Source organism: Enoplosus armatus, chromosome 17 (assembly GCF_043641665.1).
Source record: "Enoplosus armatus isolate fEnoArm2 chromosome 17, fEnoArm2.hap1, whole genome shotgun sequence".
Lineage (NCBI taxonomy): Eukaryota > Metazoa > Chordata > Actinopteri > Centrarchiformes > Enoplosidae > Enoplosus > Enoplosus armatus.
In genome coordinates, this window is record NC_092196.1 from 16,095,523 (window position 1) to 16,119,609 (window position 24,087).

General features: G+C 42.8%; 1 protein-coding gene across 1 annotated transcript in view; it reads left to right on the forward strand.

Moving 5' to 3' along the window:
* The first annotated feature begins 13,417 nt into the window (after positions 1-13,417).
* The window catches only part of srcin1a (SRC kinase signaling inhibitor 1a), a 55,052-nt gene continuing 44,382 nt past the window's right edge, over positions 13,418-24,087 (forward strand). Inside the window, 1 exon segment of the mRNA XM_070922985.1 lies at positions 13,418-13,482. Coding sequence (XP_070779086.1) covers positions 13,418-13,482 — 65 coding nt within the window.

Here is a 24,087-nt window from a genome sequence, read left to right on the forward strand (position 1 = left end):
ATGATACGTGCGTCCTCGTGCACTAGTGCAAACAAAACAGGGACCCACACATAAAAACATTGATCCACAGGGAACCTCTCCAGTCCAGTCTTCACGCAGCCGGAACAAGAGAGTAACTTGACAGCAGTAGTTATAATAATATTTGGCTTTGGATTTTAAACCTAACAGTCCTATTGGTCTGCCAAATCCATGGAACAGCAGTGATGTTACAACAAAGATCACATAAACCTCTAAGGTCTCTTTCTCTGACTCTCTGCAGCCGTCAGACGCTGTAAAGGCTGCAGAGAAAAAGGCAGACATTTTTTCAGATTGTTGTGTTTTGGATTAGCCCATTTTGTTACAGAAAAAACTGCAGCATTGAAATCTGAAAAACTTTTTGTTAGTTCTTAATTGCAAGCTGCACTCTGCTGCAGTGAGGCTATGCAGATTTCTCTCCCAGATGGCTGTACTTTCAGCCAGACACCAGCTCAAGAGACAGACTCTCCGCCCACACTCATGGCTTTCTGTAACAGCAGACCTGACCTGCCAGTCCACACACACACACACACACACACACACACACACACACACACACACTCCATATATCAGTCAGAGATGCTGTATTAATGGTTTTGATGCTGTTTTTCAAAACTTTCAAATCTGCCCTTTTCTGACATTTGAAGGATCTCTACCTAACAACAAGTCCTCCAAATAAAATAACAAAATATGTAGTTTGTCCATGCCCTTTAGAACGACACAAAGCGTTTTCTGATCTGAGTTTGGGATGAAGAGGTTTTGTGTGACAGACAAACCTCTGTAGTCTCGTGTAGTCACTTGTTAGCAACCACCTTTTGTAAGACCTGTGAAGCTTTAAAATTCACGAGCAAATTTGCAGAAACAGCTGATGCTGTTGTTCTTCTTGGGAGGATAGTCTCCTGCCCAAATGTGTATAATGAATGTGTGCAAAATACAAAAATGCTGAAGGAATGATGAAGGACTGCATTAGTTTTAGTACTTTGGGCAGCTGGTTTCAGCACACCTGTAGTCAGTAGGGTTTAAGTTTGATGCTCAAGGGCACACCAGGTACCATTATGCTACTACTTCCCAGGCCCATTATGGTACAATATGTTCAACACTATACCAGTGTTGACAGTTATTATTAAGCTGCTGAATGCTTTACAGCTAATTTAATCATAGATCAGACTGTTGATTAAAATAACAAATTGGGCGTACAAGATTAAATTAATTCAAAAACATGTCTCATTTTACAGAAGCCAAATCAAACATTTATGAACAATAACTACTTTGTTGCCATAGCCTATTCCAGTGTTATTTTCTTGCCTTGATATTAGACATATGTTTTAGTGAAACTGACTCATGCTTTGTAGATACACTGTTGTGGGTGTAATGATGGTTGACACAGAGCCAGGAATGAAGAGCCCAAATTAAATTTCATCAAGGGCCACCACAAGGCCCGGGGCTGCCCTGTTGAGCAGAGAGAGCCACCCTCCTGTAACCTCCATAAAACAGACATTTCTGCTCTCATAGACAAAATAGAATGAGACATACTTTTATATAAAGTACACAAGTGGTGGTTCGGTTTTATGCCCCTCTGTATTTTTTCCTGTTTCACCACCATTAGACATTTTCCCCCTTTATTATCTTGTCCTCTCCCTCCCCTTGTCCCCCCTGTGATAACCTCAATCCTCTCTCATATGGTACTCTACATTTTTACAGATACAGCAGCTCATTACCGCTGATATTTTAACTTGCCGTTTGATACAGATGTCTCTAACTGCAGCAAATTACATAGCCAATTAGTGGATTCATTACTGATACAGTCTCTTTCTCTGCTCACAGATCATCCAAGTCATCAACATCTGCACGGACAAAGACTGAACAGAAACTTCACTTTTACAATGTAAAACTGTCTTCTGATGCTTTTATTGTCAGCAGAGCCTTGTTTTTTCTTTTCTTACAAGGACGTCTGGATTTGCACTGATAAGGTTGAGTAGAACAGTTAAAAAGCTGCTTGCTGAAGCCGGAAAGCCTCTTAAATAGGAAGCGCTCATAATTTGCCACTCTGGAAATATTAATACTATAATGCAGCACATCAATAACAGGGTGTAGGCTAAAGCAAGGATGAATGTGTTTAAGTATGACATTATAAAGAGCAGGAGACGTGGATGGAGGATAACGTAAAAGGACAGATACAGTATGGAGGAGCAAGTGCAAGTGAAGGTACAGCATTAGTGTGTATTTTTGCTGTGCTATTTCGCCCCCCGCCTGAGTAGTTAAAATTCCTGTCGTCATAGCAGCGGTTTGATGTAGTGGTCCTCTCCTGAATGTGATGGCTGCCAGAGTATAGGGCAGAATGTTAAGATCCAGAGTACCACAAATTAACAGCTGAAAAGAGGGAGTGACAGAGTGTAGCCGTGACGGTGATGGAGCCCACAGTGCAGTACGGCGTAGCCAATAGCCGATCGATATGTCACATAGTCCTGTCCAGTTTCCCGTTGAAAGAGCCGGCCTACTCCCTTTGGATCTCCTTCAGACCTGACTGAGTCTTTGTGTTCTCCAGTGTTGAATGCTAATTCGACCACTTTGCCGGGGGCCCATGTGCGCTCTCTAACAGTCTCTAAAAAGCTGCTTAGGACGTCACAGAGCGCTGCGCTCCATGTTTTTTTCTCTCCTAACCTCATTGATGCTAATTTGGATGAGACTGTTTTTAGTCCTTTGTGCAACAAAATCTACATAATTAATAAACTTTAATGCATCTTTGGGGTTTTGTGCAGGATTTGTGACAAAAACTGCAACGTAAACTGCAACGAGAAGCTTTCTCTCATATGTGCTATGATAATAATAATAATACATTTCACTGAGATTGTACCTTATATGATTACATGTAACAAATACACTTGATTGATTGACTTGATTGATAGAAAACACAATTACTGCTCCAGCTGGGCGACTATCCCCTATTCAAGGATTTAGTTGTTTTTGAAGGGTGAAGACTGCCCTCCGCCTCGTCACAGAGCTGGGCGGTCATCAGGGACGGAGGATTGATGGATAGACCTTGAGAGGCCAGCCTCACAGAACTGCTGACGTATACAGCAACATGATTAATGTAAAGCCCTGTCTATATTTGGAAGCCTATGTAACAATTGAGTTCTTGTATAACATTTGGGTATATAAGGTTCCTTTTTCTTTATACAGCATATTGCTCATTTTGGTTCAAAGAATAACATCCAGGAATGTAGTAGTGTTTGTTTTACAGTTTAAAAATCGACAAACACTGATCAATCAAACAAAAGTCTGTGAAAATTGTCTTTTTAAAATGCCATTTTCTGTTGCAAACACAGTTTAACAGTTTGTTTTTCACTTACTTAGAGCGACTCTGGTGCATAATCAGCAGTTCATTTGTATGAGTGGAATACTTTTTTCATTCCTTTATTGTAAAATGTGCTGATAGTGACGAGCCCTCCTGCAACAGGATACTTGGAACACATTTTGGTTGTGTGGAGACATAAAAAGGGAATTTTTGGTGAAATTTGGTAAAACCTGAGCCTTCATATCAAGCACAGTATATATGAGATATGAGATATTGTTTTGTGTGTCAGTGTAGGATTAGTTAACTATTCTCTCTGCTAGCTGGTCTCTACAGGGAGACTCTAAGGATGCATTCAGGATCAAATAATGTGCTTTGGGTGTTTATAAATGGTATTAGCACATTGTGTTTTTCCAAATCTCATAACAGCTGCTGTTTGCTTGCCTCTTAAAGAATGGTTCATGGGGCTAGGAAATGCTAACAAACAAAAACCAGGACCTTTTTACCCGTGGCTTAGTATAAGAGCGAGCAATAACAAGCAGCATTCGAACGTCTTCCTCTGTTTGCTTTGGTGTGTGCTGTTGCAGAAGCCCTTAGTTAAGTGAGAGGAAAAGCTGTCGGGAATTTCCCTCAGTGAGAGCAGAATAAACAGACAGCACTGTGATTCACTTGCGGTCTTACATTGTTGCATTTTAAAAAGCTAACATCCCAACATGGCTCTGCTGTCTGTTTTGAATTCCTGGTGGACTGATCACATTTAATGTTAATGTTACTCTGCAGCGCCAACTCTTCACAGATAGAGAAACTCACCCACACAGCGACGAACACTGACTGACGCACATTCAACACCCAGTCTGGAAAAATCAGAAATACAAAAGGTTTAAAAAGTTGGCCTCATCACAGCCTCTCAGTGTGGCTGACTCATTGATGCCACGTCTGACTTGGGTTGTTTGTCACGAGGTGCAGCAGCCGGGGCTGTGGGGCTCCTGATCACATAAAACTGAGTTATAGCACCCCCAATAACATTGGATTACTGCAGTGTGGGCCACAGTACAGTCAACAACACCTCTGAGGGATCCTCTGAGAGGTACTGAGGGAAGGAGGGTAGATACAAAACCTAGATGCTGTCAGGGATGAGGAGAGATAAAAAACAGATTAGTGGAAAATCTAGAAGAGGGACAAAGTCATTGAGAGAATGGGATACCAGAAACAAAAGAAGTAAGTACTGAGGAGTCCTCGGCTTAAGAGCGTAGCAGAGTGTAAAGGGCCATACCCAAGGCAATAATAATGGTGTTTTGTGTGTGTGGATAGTTGGGGCTATGTGTGAAAATCTCAGCGAAGGTTGTTCAGGGTCACTGATGTTCATTCTCGTGGTCTGCCTCCAGTTGAGGATCAAAAGAGGGCAAAACACATTTTGAGTTTCTTCTGTTTTCATGCACTGCCTTCACTCTATGTCAGCTCACCCAGAGATGGATGGAGCTGCAGTGTCGTTGACTAACAGGGTGCAGACCTAAGGTCAGGCATTTTGACTGCTATTGTGGAGAATAGTACAACACAAAGGTGTAAGTTTTTGCTTTGCAACTTCTTATAAGGAAGTAGGAAAAACTATTTGCCTTTGTCATTTGTCTCAGCACAGGCCACTCTGTCTCCACGACTCACATCCATTGTGAGTGCGTCAGTGAGATTACCTAAACGATACTCAAGTGTCCCTAAATGAGGCAATCTGGACAGCCCTGCCTATCCTTTACTGTTAGCGTCACGATTAGCTTGCAGCCATTTACTCAGCAAATCCATCCATCCTCTCTCTCTTGGCTCTCTTTCCCCTTGCACTTCTGTCAAGCTCTTCTTCCATTTTGTCAGTGTCTGCGTTTTCTAAGACCAGTTCTTATCGGCTCAATATTTTCTTCTGGCTTCCTCTTATCTGTGGCGTGGCTCGGCCCTGCGGGTTCGAGAGTTGTCCTGTGCGGCCAAGGCGGGGTATAATGAGACAGGTGCTTCTTCCTCAGCCTCCCTCTCACACAGAGATACAAGCTTTATCCCTCTTCCACCAACTCTGTATTTCTGTGTGGGACAAATTGTTTATGTGCGGTGTCAAAATAAGATCTGGCCCAAAAGGTCACACTTGTTTTTGCTGTGTTGTCATTACAATCTCTCTCACTCCCTCTCTGTCTCATCTCAGGATGCCCCACTTGAAGACAGTAGCTTTTGAGGTTGTTGAACTGGAACAAGGCAGCGTTAATTAGCTGCAGTGTGAGAGCAATTCTAGGCAGCAGGCTGGTCTCCGCTCACTTAGCCCATAGCGAGTGTAGACACCAATCACCCTCACCCACTCCCGATAGGTAATTCATCTCATCTTTGCCTCCACTGACCAGCCTACAGACGCTGCCTTCAATCTGCCCCCGATATCTGGAATTCAGACTCTGTCCCACTGGCAGTTTAGTCTGAATCTCACAGTTTGTGAACAGTCAGAAGATAATTTGTACAACAAAAGGAAGAAAATAATGTGCACATTCATTTAGGGTAGGGCAATATTACATTGTCATGAAACAATATAGACTTGTCTACAGTAGATTTTGCCACACCATTGATACTGTAGTAGCTGTCCCTTAATTGTCCCTTGGTGTCTTAAACCATTGTGGGATGTTGCAATGTTGCAAATGAATGAGCAGGACTGCTTAATGGAAATATTGGAGCTTTTAGATATTGAATTTTTACAAACATATGATGAAGCACCTTTATTTGTCAGGTATTTAATTCACTTTAATTCATCTCCATCTGGTTATTTTATCCATAAACAGATTCTCAGTTGATTTTATAGAAATTTTACTATCGTATAGCACACTATATAACATTATATCAGTCTGAAATTATATACAACATACGTGACAGAGGATTTTATTTGTATTGCTCACTCCTACTTGCATTGCTAGAAAGAAAATGAGAGATAAAATACGTGATGTGAGAGCATAGAATAACAAGCAAACCCTTTGAGGGTAGTCGAAGATGGGCGTTTGTTTTTAACTTATTTGAGGACCGTACAGATGGTCGCACTTGCTCATCTATGCTCACTGGTTCCTGGTTCTTGAGCATTGAATGATTAAAAGTGAGCCATTGAGTAGTTTTTGTCCTGTTCTTTCTGTCTTTACCCCTGAGTAGTCACCAGCTACAGCTACACTCCTGTAGAAATGGGGGTTCATACTGTAAATATACCTTTGAGTACTGTATAGCTTTAGAGGGGAGGATGCACAGGTTTGCCAAAGTATCCTCCTTCCTTATACATTAAAAATCTTACAGCATCTTCCAGGACAAAAACACTTTGAGGCAGAGAGGAAATGTAAGAGGAAAAGGTGTCAAGCAGAAGCAAGATGGTGGGGAAGAAAACAATTGGAGAGAGATAGATAGAAATGGAAAAGATGCAGGACTGTGATAAGCGATGCTGTGGTTAAGAGCTGAAACATAGTAAGCATCGGGAGGAAGGCGGGTGGGACAGAGGGAGGGAGAAAGGGAGGTGGAGGGACGGTGGAAAGGGCGGAGAGCTGAATAAACATCGGGATGATTGAGTGTGATGGAGAGAGGCGGAGACAGAGCCTGTTTTCCAGATGCCTCGCTCTAAAGATAAAGGGAAAGAAGGAGCAGTGGTCCTCTCCAGGGAAACGCTCACAGGAAGGAGAAGAGGAAGTGGGGAATAGGAAGAGGGGGCAAACAAGGGGCAAGTAGACTTCTCCGAGTAATACAAGCAGCCAAGAGCAGGACTGGGTGTTAACAACCTGGGTGCTGCAAAGAGATGGACAATATATTGTACCCTTTGTTCCATAACCAATTATGGGCTGTAATGGCCAAATCATTTATTTGCTGATAGAGCATAATTGCACGTCAGAGGGTTTGACTAGTGGTAACTGAGCTAATAAATCTCAGATGATTTAATGCAACCACACAAGCACGCACACACACAGCCACACACAGTCACAGTGCATCATTTAGTGTACACAAAAAGAAGGGAGTGTTATCCTATCTGCTTGCTGAATCACAATTCCCTCTCTACTGGAACATTAAGTAAACCAGCAGAGATGCTAATGCAATTACGGCGCGCTTGCTCTGTACACAAATCAGAATAATTAAAAGGTCAAAGAGGACACAGTAAGCCATTAATATCTCATCTGTATGTATTTGTAGGTGCTAAATTGCTTGGTGGGTAGAGAGTTGTTTTTCAAAGGTAGAAGATACGCTTTTTTGTTTGCTTGTTTTTTTACGTGTCCTTGTGAGGCATGAGCTCACTGCGTTACCTTAACAATGCGCTTCCTGTGTGTCACTACAACCCAGGCACAAACATACATAATGTGCACACCAACACACATACACAGTTAATGCTTAAAAGGGGTGTGTGTGTGTATGTGTGTGTCTGCACGTGTGTGAACTCTGTGGGGAGTAAAGCTGCGTGTTCAGCAGTTGTCAAGCCCTATGTGGCCATTGTTAACCTTGTACCGCTCAGCAGGTGTAGCTCTGCATAGTGCAAGATATCTGTGGGTGTCATCCGCTGCTCTTCAGTCTCCTGTACAGTGAAAGTGGTGGCTGGGCCTTTGTCTCACGGTCACACACACTCAGTCACACTGCAGCTAATGACATTTTTTTGATAACTGTGAAAAAATGCGTTATAATTGTTCAAAGGAAGGAGTGTGTTCTCCATTCCACATTAAAGTGAAGTTTTTTGTTAATTGCACTGAACATCAATTTGAATATTATATGAGATATTATATGAAGATTTTGAAATATTAGATCTCATAAATGTGTAAAAGTGTGATTCTGATTTCAACCACATCACAGAGCACACTGACCTAACAAAAAGCACAGATTGGCAAACACACAGCTGAGCATGTGTGAACTTAGCCTTACACAGAGACACACACACACAAAGCACATTCTCTCTCACTGCAGAGACGCATTCCTTGCAATGCTTTCTGTTGGGGGTCTTCACCTTGAGGGCTGCCTTGACCTCTCCCTGCTTTTAATGAAGGCCTCTCAGTTGCAGATCTGGACTGAATCTAACATGTTAATTAAACATCATCTCTATCTCAGAGGAGCAGAAGGCAAAGTCTTCGCCTTCATGCACCTCTACATTTTACCGTGGTTGTTGGTCAGTTTGGTTTCTGAGCTTTGCTGAGTATTGACATGGACCTAATCTCAGGCCCACTGGTGTTAATTACCGCACCATTCCTCTTGCCTCCCCAGCCTGTGATTGGCTATCTTTATCTGAGCGAGGAAGCACCCTGGGGGCCGTGTGTGTATACACACCGCTTTGATGGGGCTCTTTTTATTAGAGCAGATCGAGATCCAGAGATTGACGATCTTTACTATTCCTGTGGGCTGCATGGAGTCGGCTCTGCTGGAATAGATTTGGTAGAGGGATGAAATTAAATTTAAAGAGTCTTTCTCAGGTTACGTCGAGAGAAGAGAGTAAGTATGTGGGGAGGGAGAAGTGGAGGCAGATGGTGGAGAAAGGGGGGGGGGAAGGGATGGATGAAGATGAGCGGAGGACGGGAGGAAGCGGGCAGGGAGCGGAGGTGTTGCCCGGGTGACAGGAGAGAAGGATGAAGTGGGACATGCCAGTGGAGCGTCAGTAATCTGCTGCTCTGGCTGGCTGACATGACAGTCAAACACGCACACGCACACACACACACACACACACACACACGCTCAATCCATGGCCCCCAGCACACAACCAGTGTACACAGGTCCACAGTCAGTGGCCAGTCTGCAAGGTGTTTTAAGGCCACAGCGAGCCATGTTTTTTCGTGCTGCCCTGCTAGCTTGGCACGACCACTCAGATGGACATAATGAGGGAAATGGAGAGAGAGGAGCGAGCAAGAGAGACAGCCAGGGACACACAATCAGAAAGAGAAAAAAGAGACTGGCAGCCTTACTCTCTCTCTCTCTCTCTCTCTCTCTCTCTCCCTCGCTGTGTTTCTTCCCTTACTCCTCCTCTCTCCCACCTCTTTCACAATCCTTTTGTCCCTCCCTGCCTTCCCTCTCTTTGATTTTTTTTTTTACACAATATTCCGCCTAAGCCAGTGTCCCAGTGAGGTGGCAACGACTGGGGGATAAATGAGGAGATGGGTGGAGGGATGGAATGACCCAGACGAAAAAAGAGAGTGAGGGATAGAGGGCTGAAAGGAGCACGGATGGAGAATGCTGGGAAACCCTCAGGTGGGCGCTTGGAGTGGTCCCCTCTCCCCTCTTCCCCCCTTTTGTATGTCCCAGTCCTGTTTGTTTTTTGTCTTTTCTCCTTTCCCCCTCTCACTTGGTTGGTGTATTTGCTTGAATGGTGTTTAATCTTGATAACCTGCAGCACTGAGGGACTCTCTGTATGTGTGTGACAGTGTGTTTTGTGTATTTGCGGTTGTTGTCATGAGAGTCACGTAGCTCTGCTGTCTGCTTCTGCCTGCCTCCTGTATGTTCAAAGGCTGTGGAGCTTGCTGGCTCCTCCAGGAGTCAAGCTGCTGCGGCTGCCGCTGCCTCATTCATGACAAGCTTCTTCACAAACTCTGTCATGGCTTCCCCGTGCGTCCTTTGGGACTTTTTAAGTCATTTGTAACCAGTCAGTTTTAGTTCATTTGATTTCTATTGTTGCTTCTTTTGCTGCCACGCTGATTCATATTTGCATGTTTGCAGGAGCAAATTTCTTTTTGCTGCTGTTGAAGCTTATTTGGATTTACTGTTTTGCTTCTTTGTGAGGGCTCCTGCTATCCCCTTTATATCAAACACATCTGTTTCCAAGGAGATGTCAGCATGGCAAAATAAAAGTCCTCAGTCATTCAGTGTTGCCACTCCCTTTTCCAACTATGCTTCATTTTCATCTCCCTGTCCCTCTGCTGTCTGCTCACATTTAGTGACAGACTCTGATCTGGGGGAACTAGTTGGATGATGTTAGCAGGACAGCTGGGCCAGCTAGACTGGTTATTCTTCATAATTATACCACTCTAATGACCTCAGTGACAGCATGTGAGTGTGTGTGTGTGTGTGTGTGTGTGTGTGTGTGTGTGTGTGTGTGTGTGTGTGTGTGTGTGTTGTTGGGTGACCACAATGCTCACAGAGCGACAAGGACACTGACTAGCAACTGGGATTTTTCTCGCTAGATATTCCTTCATGATAACCTCGGACAAAGAGGACTGTGGTGAGAACCTTACACACCGCCTTCACACTCCGACACAGCGATGTGACAGTAATGTGTGTGTGTATTGGTGTTTATGTGTGTGCCTGTGTGTTGGAGTTCTCATTAGCCCACAGGGTTTTGAGTCAATAGAGGCCAACACCTCCCCTGTCTTTCCCTTCACAGCACTGAATCGCAAATTAGGATGTGTGTGTATGCAGTGTGTATATATGTTTCACGTGTGCATGTGTTGTGTGAATGAAGCCTGTGCAGTGATCCTTGATTTACCACTTGGCCTTCTCTTCCTCGCTTGTATTGTGGCTTCTCTAAAGAATCTTTTCCCCCCGTTAATTAGTCAAGTGAACCTCCCGAGTTTAAACTATTATTTATTCATCATGCCCTCAGTTCGATCTCATCACTGAATGGGGAGTTCATGTGTGTGTGCGTGCTTGTGTGTGCATTTAGCATCAATGCCAGGAGGATGCAGGGTTCACAGAGTCAGACCATCTAACACACACACACACTCAGAGGTGTATACTTTTAGCAAAGCAGCAGCTTCAGGGATTAAAACAAGGCGAACTCTCCCTACGTAAATAACTTTCCTCATCCACCTCTTCTAAACACACCTACTCTCTATTGTCTTCATAAAACGAGTTTAAAGGATTCAACACAGCCAGAGAATAAGCAGTGGGAGATCAAAAGTGAGCAGCTGGCACTTGTGTGTGCTAGAATTTCTTATGTGTGTGGAATAGATGCCTGTGTGTTGCTGCATCACAGAAAATATGTACTCTATGTAGTCTTTAGTCTATAAGAGTGACGTCTTTATGTTGCTTGTTTCGTCTGACCAACACTTCGAAATACAAAGATATTCTGTCTACAATTATATAAAACAACAACAATGTTGATGCTTTATTGACGATCAACTAAATTATTTCAGCACTACTAAACTGCTTGAGATAACTTCTCAACACATGCTCTACAAATAACTTCAAATGCAGTACAAATCCTAAATGACTATTTGTGTGGTAAACCTTAAAAGATGCATCTTTGCTCGGCCTCGCTTTTCTTTTCTCCAGGCGCGGGTTGAACTTGAAAGATCTGCACTATTTGTCACTACCATGGAGAGGAGAAGCGAGATGTGAGGGTGAAATTGGTCGTGAAGAGAGAGGAGATGATGAAGGGCTGTGGCAGTATTTCTGAGAGTTCCTTCTTACCCTCAAAGTGATGTTTCCCTTTGATATATTTTCTTTTTCCTGTGCAGTCACATTGACAAGACGCGAACAGTCGACCTCTGGCATTAGCTCTCTGTGGGGACGTGTTCTTACCACACAAGTGTCCAGGCTATATTTTCATCAGCAATAGCAATTTTCTTAAAATATTGTTTTACTTCCGCTGCCACACTAAGAAATGTTCTTATTAGTTCATGCACCGCAGACAAAATCACATTAACAACATCATTAGGTTTAAATGATAATGTAAATGAACGCTGTACTGGAGTGGTGATAAATCTGTAATGTTATTATAGTAACACTAACATGATACTTCATTGATCTCTATCAGGAAGCTCTCATTCCTCCACAAGGAGATCAGAGGTCAGTTCTCCAGTTGAAGGGCAGATCTTCAGCTCGCCATTTCTCTCTTCTGTCCAAGAAAACTTTGTGTCCATGAACCCAAGGACTTGTTTGCTATAAGCTGCTAATAATTATGCCACATAAAAAATAACTTCTAGAGTCTAAAACACCTCAAGGCAAACGCAGCCTCTCTTAAACAGGGAATTATGATAATTTAGATTGTTTACTTAAAAACATTTGTTTCTGATAATTACCGATATGATACCCTCAATTATAAAAACTAAGGACTTTAATCCTCAGAATTACAGCAAAACACACAAATCCCCAAATCCTTTCAAATCAAAGAAATGTCTGTCTTTGAAGACTCAAAAATACAGAATTTTGAAATGTTAATTGTTCATTCATGAAAAAAAGAACCCATTCTAGTTGTCTTTTCAATCTCAATCATGTCTTCCCGTCCTATTCGTAATTCTTCATGAAATAAGAAGACCGTTATTTCTTTGTGAGCTCTTTGTGATGATCAGAGAGAATAAATATAAAAGTGCAGTAAAGTGTGCCATGATTTGCGGTCAGTCAGCAGAATTTTTGCAGCCTAATAACTTACTCTTGTTATAATAATGGTTGCCTATACCATTATTATGTCTGTCACTGGTGCTTTAATGTGTGGAAAATTGTAAATATTTATGTCTATATGGATTATTTCACTTACCAGGGGAAATCAGATATCACTAGACTAGATGGCAGTGAGGACTGAGGGGACCAGACAGAATCATTAAACCAGTCATTAGTAATGATCAGTCTGTTGAAAGCAGCTTGGGGTTAGCTATTTATCGATGGCTTCAGGTCATGATTGAGCCGTGGCTCTGAGCCTCCTTCGTTCATTCCCTGGGCTCAGCGACAGCTTTATGTCCCAATGATCCAGTGTAGCGGGGCCAAAGGGCCTTGCTGAGGTCAGCAGGGGGGGACACCTTGGGGGCACAGGTTTTGGAGGATCCGTGCTGCTGCTTAGGGAGGACTGGATTTGTGGAGCTTGAAATAATGTGTGGCAGGAGGTGGTGGCAGGGGAGTGACATGAGGGCAAAGCTGTTGCTAGAGGTGCCATCTATAGATGGAGAAAATGAAGCATTTGTGCACATCTGCTCCAACTGGCCAGAGGGTGAGAGGAACAGCAGGTCAGAAGCAGAATGTAACCAGATGTCAGCTGGAGTGGTTACAGTTTTTTTTTCTAATTAAAGGCAGCAAGAGTGTTGCTTTTTTGGGGGCTGTAAGGAAAGGATGCAAATAAGAGCAGAGCAAGTGTCAGAGAGACAAAGAAGTTGGAGAACATGCCGTGAGTGAGTGAGTGACAAGCTTTTAAGTGAGAACTGGAAATATCTCAAAAGCGTGTAGCGAAGCATGAAGAGCTCTACAGTCAGAACGCAGAGAGCAAGTGAAAAGGCGGCCAATAAGAAGGCGGGACGGTAAGACAGAATGGAGGGAGGGTTTTGCTTTTGAAAACTTCCTGTTTTTCAAGGTCATTTTGGTGTAAGTGTCAGGAGCACATTAGGAAGAGTCAGGACAGACTGACAGTAGATGGAAGTTGCTGACCGATAAAATAGTGTGCTTGCTTTTTGAGGAGATTCGTCTGTTTGTCAGTCTGTCTGTCTTCCGGGAGTTCTCCAGTGAGATTAATGTCCTGCCATCAAATCCTAGACTCCCTCCTGTCAAACACACGCTCCAAAGCCTATTTATAACCAGATGCCCACTCACAAATACTAATGAGTCTCTGGGTGACAAATGGATTTGGAGGACACCTCGCACACCCCGGCTTCCTTCGCACTGCTTCCATCGCTCATCGGCCCCTGGCCCCAAAGCCCACTTCTTCCTTCATTTATTTTTCCTCTCACCTCATTTGCCTGTGTCCAAACATCCTCCTGACCCACTTCTCTCTGCTCTTCCTCCAGTTTTCAACACTCACCTTAAACCATCAATTTGTCTCCTCTTCGCCAACCTCTTTCTGCCATCCATTCTGTCTGCAGCTTTCTAAGTGTCATCCACCTCTATTCTTAGCCTCTCTCTTTCAGTAGCTGCCTTTGTCTCCCTCTCTGTCAATCTCAATCTCTCACCGTCTCTCAGCTAGTTGTGAGTCAGTGCTAGTGCTTACTGGATTAGCCATGGGCTGCTCTGCCAAGTGCTCCGAGGCTCTGGGGCAGAACACTTAACAATTGTCAGATTTCAGTTTCATTCAACCAGCAGGTCGCAAGAAGAAAGGGGAGGGACTACCACTGAAATGAGACATTTCTTGATGTCTCCATTTATAATAACTGCAGCTTCGGTCTCACTCGTTAAAGAGCTATAGGCCCCCACAGGAGTCCTACTTTAGCTCCATGCCAGCCTATGTCTGTGTGTCCCGAGAGGCAGCTTTCCTGTGGATATGATTGGCAGCATGAGACCTAACATCCAATCAGATTGCCCTTAGGACTCATCATGAATGCCATTTTAACTTGGGTAGCCCAAATGTTACTTGGTGCTCTGAGTATCAATGACTAGGAAATGTTAGCATGTCTGCATCAAAGCCCCGCAGCTCTTGATCCCATCACACACACTGTATGTAACTAAAAATATACTAGCAGGAACACCGTGGGAGAGATTCACGATCGTAGCAGTTAGAGATTAAATGTGATACAGCATTTAGTCATAATGAAATCATAATCGTGAAGTGCATTTTGATCAAACCTCTCTTGATGTTTGGCTGCTTTTATGTGTGTCCTGTAAAGTTAAATCAACCAAGGAAAGAGGAAAGATTGTGTCAAATGTTCACTAGTCAAAAACAAAGCAAAGTAACTAAACTGCCCCAGGATACATTTGAACTTCCCTCTTTTTTTTGGGATTGATTTTGACTGCTGCAGTTGAAGACACGTTTTGAAGTGGTGGTAGCAACATTTGCTAATCCTTGCCCTGCTGTGGTAAGCCATTTGGGAGTGAGCTGAGATACAGGGGTTAGTCTGGAAGGGGACAGAAAGTTTCAAAGCTATTTTTCTAACTTTCACCAAGTAAAACTGCAATTTACAGCAAAAACCTCTTGATACACATATAGGTTTCCTCTCAACACATTCATTTTCATTGAACTTGTCCAAGCCTGACCTGCGGTTTGTACCTCTCCTCTGTGGGTGGAACAGAGTGTGCGCCTGTTTGGTTGTTGTTTATAACACAGGGCTTGTCAGGGGGTTGTCTTTGCTGTTTTTGTTTGTTGCAGTGGGTGCTGTGTTGTGTTGGCAGAGACAGCTTGTTAACGTCTAACTCGTCATCTCCTCCTCCTCTTTCGTGCCAACTGGCTGCTCTTCCCTGCTCACCTGCGGTAGAAACCCCCGCATCCATCTGTACCGTTACCCCGCCCCTTCATCCCTCTGCACACCAACCCAAATAAGACGCTCAAAACACATGCAGCACCGGTGGAGACAGGAGAGAGAGGGAAAGAGGCATGACAGAGAGGAGAACGAGCTGATACCCTTGATGCATGTGCACAAAGATCAATGGATGAGCGAATGGAAAAGCTGCATCCAAACAGAGACACACACGTGATGTAGCATACATTACTGAATGGCCATTAATGTCTGGACTAATGCGGTGTATAGGACAGCCAGTCAATGATACACACAAGAGGCAGAGAAGTGATGGATGAGCAGGATGTAAAAATGGAGCTTATTTTCTTGAGTCAGGTAGGGTCAAGGTTATACATTAACACAGTACATAAGACAGAAAATGCAGCGTATCATTGTGGCAGCACAACACTATTAAGTGGAACTGAATAAAAGCCATACTAGCTACAGAAGAAGCAATTATTTATCATGGGAAATGTGTTCCAGTTGACCTCCAAACAAGCTACTTGCAGCAACAAAACATTTTAAACTTGAAATACTTGACTTGAAATTGAACAAAGGCTTTGGATGTTTTTACAGCTCAAGAAAAAATGTAGACATGCAAAAACTGCAATGTCCACAAGGATCACAAAACTTTGTTATCAAACTGTTCTTAGTGCCCAGCGCACATAGATTTACAAGACAGCAAAGACATACTGTCGCAGTTATCTAATATTGCGCTCCTTCCACCACAGTTACACTTTCTTCCTGGCCTGCTGAACCAAGAGGCCTGGAGTGGACGTCCGTTTATGGACATGTGAAAAGAAAGACATTACTTTACAAACAAAGCGTTCAGAACAGGCTGAAACCTCTACACTTAAGTTGCTTTTCATCAGACAATATTTGTTTGTACTGAACATCGACAGACCTTCTTTCCTTATATATCAGGAACAATTTGCGCTTAGTGTCATAAATATTACACAGCAATCTGTTTTGAAAAATAAAATACAAAATAATGGTTTCACCTCACTTATCCAGCGATGTGAGCTGCTGTTCCAAAGTCGATTCATCTCACATCCAGGGTGGGAAATTAACTTTTTAAAATGTGAACATCTACCAGCCACTGACAGATAAATGTTCAAATTCACCAGCCACTCAATAGTAAATCATTATTTTGTGTCTGAAATCTACCACCCACTTTCATATTTTACCAGAATTTGACTGGTGGCTGGTTCTAATTTCTCACCCTGTTCCCGTCCCACATCCCCAGAAATGTCCAAAAGTGATGTAAGATTATGAACATCAGTGAAGTTTGTTCCCGTAATGTGCAAAGCATACATGATGGAATCTTTTCATTCACCATATTTCACAGTAGTATAATGACAATGACTATAATTTCATCTCTATATTCAGTGGCATTCTGACTCTACACAGAGCCACACACTAACATAAAAGGTAATGTCTTGTCTTTCATGCAGCAGCGGATGACGGGAGATGTGAGGCAGAAGGTGGAGCTGCTGTGTTGCAGTGCTTTGACGAGCTCCTCTGCAGCCCACTTTGTGATATCCTCTGGGGACTGGTGAAACAGGCAATTACTCTAACACCCCACTAGGGACTGCTGTGTGCCGCTCATCTCCCCACTCGTTCTGGGATCATACGAGGAGTGACAAAACCCCCAACAAACGGGCTGGAATGCTTGATACGGGATTTCATCTCTGATCTGTGTTACAGTTTTGACTTTACTTCAAATACAGAAGCCGTCTTTGTATTTGTGACACTGTTTCAACGTGTATTTTCTGATCTAACTGTCCTCTTAGATCAGGGTTTAGTGTTAACACAAAAAGAAACGATTTCCAAACGTGATTTGATGATGAAAGAGGGGAGTTTAATTTTGATTCTGCTAACTTCACAGCCCTCCACTGTAAAAGCTATTTCCTGCAAGGCAGCCTAAGGAAAATCCACCACCTACCTCTTATCCTCTGATTCCCCATTTGTCTTTTTTTTCTGATGCCAGTTGACAGAGAGCAGTTTGTACTGACACATGACTATCTTCATCATAACACAGATCTGGGCCATGTTGACTCGACAATTTGTAATCTTCGCTGCCCTGTTTGTGCCACATCTGTCACCGGCTGTGTCTCTCACCAGCATATTTGTGCAACCTTACACTGTATGCTTGTCGGACAAATGCGTGTGGGGGCTAGCTAACTGCAGACAGCTTTGTGGAACAGCTGACCTGTTGCCACGGCGACCGACCTGCAGTGACAGCCGCTGTCATACTCGTCTCAGCTAATGACTGGCTGTTTTGATTGATTCCTTTTATTTCTTTTTCAGTTTTTTGAGGTCATTTTTTGCCTCTTGCCCTTGTAATTTAAAAAAAAGTAGTAAATAGCATTCCAATTAAACTGTCGAAGAGGAAAATAGCTCCTGTTATTTCCATTATTTGAAGCAATTCTGTGACTGTGCACGCCTCCCCTTCCAGGTAGCAGACAAGAGAGACTAATCGTATGAACCCAGCTTCTTTTCCAAGTGTCAGAAAACACTGTACTGATAAGGACAACAGTGCTAAACTAGCGGCATTCTTCTAGAAGTACAGGCTTGTTCTGAGGCTATTAAGGTCATTCATTGTCTGTGTTTTCAACAACTATCATCCCAATTTGTGCTCTTCAGTTTAACCTTTGCCACTCTCCCCTGAGGTCCTCGTGTTTGGCCTCGTCTGCAGGGCCTCAGCTGGTGTTGCATAGTTTCAAGTGCTAATCACCTGGAGCCCAGCTATCTCTGCACTCCTGTCACCAACAAACACACCACCGAAAGACACCGTACACCTATTAGTCAGGCATAATAGCTGTCATCACCACCCACTGTCTATTTGGGTGTTTTAAAAGTCAAATATTGAGCCTTGTGCTGAGATTTAATATCATAGCGAGTACAATAACACTTGCAAATGTTATAAACCCATTAAATCATAGTGAAATGCAGCCAAAGTCCGTGCCAGCCTTGCTTTTGTCACAGCAGCAGATGAACTCCAAACTCATTTTTCTCAGTTTCATTGCCACAGTTGCTTCTGTTTGGCTCGTGGAGTTGAATACGTCCTCTCTTTAACATTCCCCTTGTCTTTCGGCTCTCCATCGCTGATGCCTACATCTGTTCTGGTAAATCATTTAATCAGCTGATGTAAGTGATGAATGCATTTCAGTATGTAATGTAATTCACCACTTTGATTGATAACCCATGGCCAGAGCCTAACTAATCTGACAACAGATGTGTTCCTGTGGGAGAGTGCTTGTTAGGTTGGCCCGTTGGCTCTGTCTGGAATGAGAATGGCAGCTTGCTAATACTACAAGAGGCTTGGCAGCAGGTCTGCCGGGAGTGGAGGCAACAAACTACATGTCAGAGCCAGCTCAGTAATCCTGCCCTGTAAAGGAAGTAACCTTAACAGTGCTGCTCCACCGGCAGCTGAGATCCCCTTATTTAACCAGCAGTCATGACAAGATTTACTGCAAATTACACATCATTACACGATCATTAGGAAACCTTAGGCTCCCAATCTTAGCAGCTCGAATCGGGTTTTGGCTTTCACTCCACTGAAATAATATTAGAATAATAATAATCTTGTTTTGGTGCTTAAGTGTTTAATTAGATACATGAACAACAAAAAAAAACAGTAGATGCCATTTGCAATTACCTTGTGTTTCTACTGGAGTGCTGTGTTTGTCTCTTTTGCAGTGGAACCTGACAATTAAGTCAATTGTAAATTAATAAATAATAGCCACTGAGTAAGGTCTTTAGTCAGCCTCTAAACAATAAGATCATTGCTGTCTTTGTGTGGTTTCGCAGATCTGGCAAGCTCACAGTTCAGTTGTTATTGGAGGGGATATTTTAGCTGCAGTATGACCTTATCATGACAATTGTTTTGTCCGTGCCGGTTTAAACCTTCAGTGGGATCTTCTTTGTAACTTTTTCACAGCTCCTGATACGCCGGTAATTTATTTAATCTATTATCCACCCTGACTGGTTGTTGCAGCAAAAGAGGATGATGTTGTCCCCCCACTTGAAGAAAAACACTGCCATCCTGTACACAAGCATTGATTTTTCATGTTACGTCTATTTTATTTTACACCTCTCCTCATTATGTACCTGCCAGTTATGCCCAAGGGAGCATTTTAATAGATTTAGGCTAGAACTTGAAAGTTGGTTCCTGCAGTATCTTTAAAAAGCCACCCTGGCTCTCACTCTCCTACAGACAGTTGGGAAGTTTTGACACTGCTGGTTTCCTACCGACAGTCTTGGCAACATGCCTGCAGAAGGCTGTTGTATAATCAGCCTGATGCTGTCAGTGTGTTGGCCTCTGGAGGCAAGAAACAGTAAGAGGTTCTGTCCAGAGCCTGCTTAATGAAGCTGCAGTCAGTGATGTGCAGTAACAAGAAATGCTGTCTTATTGTACGTGAACATATTTCTATGAATCTGACATGTATGGAGTTTTATTATATTTTGTCTTTTTGCTCTCATTATGTTAATGCTCATGTTTGTTATTGTTTGTAGTCTCTTGTAAGCCCATGTGGGCTGGGCACTTTTTCTGTGCATGACACTCTGGAAAAAAGAAATGACTTACTTACTTACATACTCTTTTACAGTAACAGCAAGTTAACAGTTACATGAAAGTACAGAAGCAGAGTAACAAGGACAGACAGACACATCAATAAAACAGAAATCAGACAGGCAGAGAACGAAGTGTGCATCCTCAAGGTCTAACAACTGTGTCGTCTGCATTTCTTACTCATACAAAACATTTTCATAGCAGGGTTTTTTTTGTTTAGTTGCGAGCAGTCTTCTTCCCTGCCTTTTGCCTTTCTTGATCTTGGTGTGTTACTGCCACCTGGACTGTAGATCAGTAGAATAATGTGAAACCATTGGCAGGAATGTGTAATGTGAATGTGCTCAAAACAAAAACTCCACAGATGCTGCATTGATAGATTTGCTTTTACCTCTTGGGGGCAGAAGAACTCTAGAACAATCTGACAGAAACACAACCCTGACGTTATAAAGTCCTAATGCTGTCACAACGGCTACATCTGTTCAGTCATTTTGCACATTTTTGCTCTTTTTTCCATTTTTTCAGTCATTAACATCAGGTCATTCCAGATACCTGCCGTTACCCACATACCCTGTAGTTGCCCTCAGTGTTCCTGCCAAACCGAGTCACCTAATCCCTTCACCCACCAGTACACCTGTTCCCCATTTCCTCATTATCTTCCATGCTTATGTACTGGCCCTCCCTCCATGATCATTTACCAGAACCTGCAATGTAGTACCCATTCTTAGCGTTCCAGCCTTCGTTCCTGTTTCTTGCCTGCTTGTTCCTGAACACAGCTGATTTCGTCTGCCTGCCTCTTGCCTTGCCAAACTCTGCTTTGCGCTTTTACCAAGTAAACAATTTATTGCTTGTGAGTCCACATCTCTGTGTGCAGAACCGCAACAGATGCCTAACGTGTTATCAAATAATTGCCTGTTTTCACATCCAGGTGACAAGGAGAAATATTAGCTTTCATTTGGAGCACGTTTAAGAAAAGAATGCTAATGTTGAGACCATTACAGTTTATGTGTAGATCATGAAACTAAAACGATGAACTAAAAATGTCTCAGAAGCTCTGCAGAGCTGCAGAGTTGGGTGATGATTCCCAGTGGGCTCATCAGTGCGAGCTGCCCCTTTCACCACATGTGGTTATTTGATTCATTGTATATAAAACATATAGATTAGTGGAGCTTTAAGAATGCATTTTAATAATTTTTTTTACTCCACCAGTACAGTATGTTTTTCAGGGAAGACATACCACTGTGCCACAGTCCTACTGTACACACACAGCAGAAACACAATTGTGAAAAGATTTATAACTCCCTCAACGCCTTCTTCCTCTGGTGTTGCCCCCTCCTTCATAATAACCCTGCTCATCTCATGAATATGCAGAGCTCTGTGTATCAGCTCAGATAGAGAAGCCTTCTTAAATCTCCCATTTATGTCCTAAGATTTTCTTTGCTGGTTAAGCTACTCGACCAAATTTCACCCCATCAGGCATATTTCAGTTAGTGGGTGCTTTGCTGAGTGTGTGTGTGTGTGTGTGTGTGTGTGTGTGTGTGTACAGTTATGCATGTGCTGTGCTGTTATATCATAGGGCCTATGGGACAGATAATGACCCATTAGACCTGAGCAATTTAGTATGGAGTCCTTGGCAGCCATCACAGGGGTACCTCTATTACCAGTGACCTCCACCTGAGTGTTTTTCTGCCCGCTTTATATTTTTTATCGACTGTGGCTCCCCCTGTCTGTCAGGCAAGGTGGTGCGTTACAGTAACTAGAATGCCTTTAGTGTGTGCACCTCTCCTTTCAAGTGGCAGAGCTTTGCATTGATGTGTGAGCAAGATAAAAAGAACAGTTGGCAGATTCTGATTGGATGAGTGTTTTCATCCTCCTGCCTCTCTCTTCTGTCTGTAACCACATTAACTGGTTTGCTCATTTGCAGCAATTATTTCATTATAAGAAACATTTGCTTGCCGAGTGTTTTTGTGATTTGTTTGGTCAGAATAGATTCACATTTTTATACTTAAAGGGACTGTTAATCTCTTCTGGATGCTATTCAGTGTGTGATTTATTGTTCTACTGTCTATGGAGGTCTTGTAAATGGAAAAATGTAGTGATGAAAAAAAACTCTTTATATTTGACAGTAATTCAAAACTACAGCACTAGTAATTACAAAATTGTTTCAAATCAAGAGAAATGCCTAAAATAAAAATCTCTTTTCATAAAACACAGTTCATGGTTGTCAGAGCTCAGTGTGTTCATTTTGCGAGGACAAGAAAAACCAGTTGGACGGTACCACAGGTGATGGTGGGTCTTTTATGCTTTGTTTTGTTGCTGCTTTCATCACTTGGCTCACTGGCTCAGCAGTGCGTTGCATCGTGCTGCTCTGCTGAATCCATTGAGATTAGCTTAAAAGCACACAGAGCACTGTGAAGCAGCACCTCCATCTCGGACAGCTGCATGATGAATTTAACATATGCAGATATATATTTGTGTGTTTGCTGTCTTTCTTTGTGGCTAAATGTTGTGTTGTACTGTGTTTTTTTTACATGAAAAGGCAACAAGTCCAGTTCGTGTTTAAAGTGGCACTTGGAGAAGCCGTTGGTGAAGTAACGAAGAGATAAAAAAATACAGCATCTCATCTATCAAACCAGGTGTGGTCTACATAGTTACCCTCCTGTTGCTGTTTCTTCAGCCTTGCTTAATTTCACTCTGCATACAGGAGGTCCTCTGTGATTACAGTAACACTGCAGACAAAAGGACAGTGGGTAATGAGACGGCCCCTATATTAGAGGACCTGGTTTTGAGGCTTTGTTTCAGCAAGAATCCTCCCGTTGATGCTTAATAACTTACCAGCACCGGGGGCTGTTCTGTAACTGACACTGTACTCTGAGCTCCATGTGGGCAGGCTTAGGCAGGAAGAGACATTTCCAGCAGTGATCAATATGGTATCAGATTAACAATAATAATAATGGATGGTCATTTAGCATGTACACGTACAAGTAGTTCAGGAAATATTTTACAGATATGTACATTTACACCACCTTCCATCTGTGCCGAGCTCAGAACTATATCTGTGTGTGTGTTCATGGTTGATGTACATGTGGCAGTGCTCCAAGCTTATTACTTTGCCCTGTATGTGGCTGTATTGTCAGCAACAACCTTGTGGTGATGTTGTGATGACTCAGGCTTGGAATCTGCTGCCTCTTCATACTCACAGTGTGTAACGCCTCAGCTTTAGTTTATGGGCTACAATATTAGCATTCGGACCAATGGTTAGAACAGGGAATCTGGCTTTAAAAAAAGGTGTCACCATAACACTGTGTATTTCATTAGCACTTCAGAGCTAATTTAAGTTTTCTGATTTACTTGTTATCCACATTTTTTTCAGAAATGTTCAGCTTTAAACCACCATACTGATGTTTTTGCATGGGTTAGTGCCATGTCAACTTTAGATTACTATGTTTTCCTGCCTTTCAGGCAGCCACTGGTTTCCAGTCATTGTCGTGTGGTGTAAAAATGTACTTGAAACCTCCTTTTGATCAGTGATCCACCATAAGGAAAGTCATGGCAATCATTCATGGCAAGGCAGTGGAGTGCAGATTTCAAATCAAACTATACAACTGGATAACTGCAAATTGATTTTTATTAGATGGTGAAATTACTTGAAATTTCACCAACAATGACTTTAAGTATATGTATTTTGTTGTAAATAATCTAAACCATGTAAAAACACTGATGTGGCTCTTTAAACAATAAACAAAACAACTGAAGGTTGATTAATGCTTCCCTGCATCCCTCTCCATGCCGTGCTGTTTAGGCCTTTGACTGAGGCATCTTTCTCCTGTGACTGCCAGTCAGTGTTGCACCCTGTGGAGATCAGAGGTTCATGCACCACTGTCAGCCGAGATGCAGCTCTTTGAAGTAACTCTGTATGCAAGCAGGCATGGAGTCTCCACGCTCTCCAAACATCTTACTTTCCATCTACCATCTCTTAAACTCTATTACCGCTGCCTGTCTCCATCTAGCATCTTATTGAAGGTAGCATCCGCCTCCCCAGCGAGGTAAACTGAGCAGCACTGATGTAATGAGGTGTGGCTGGAGTGCCTTCTTCTTCACACCCGGTGCCAGTAGTGTGCTGACTGACCTGG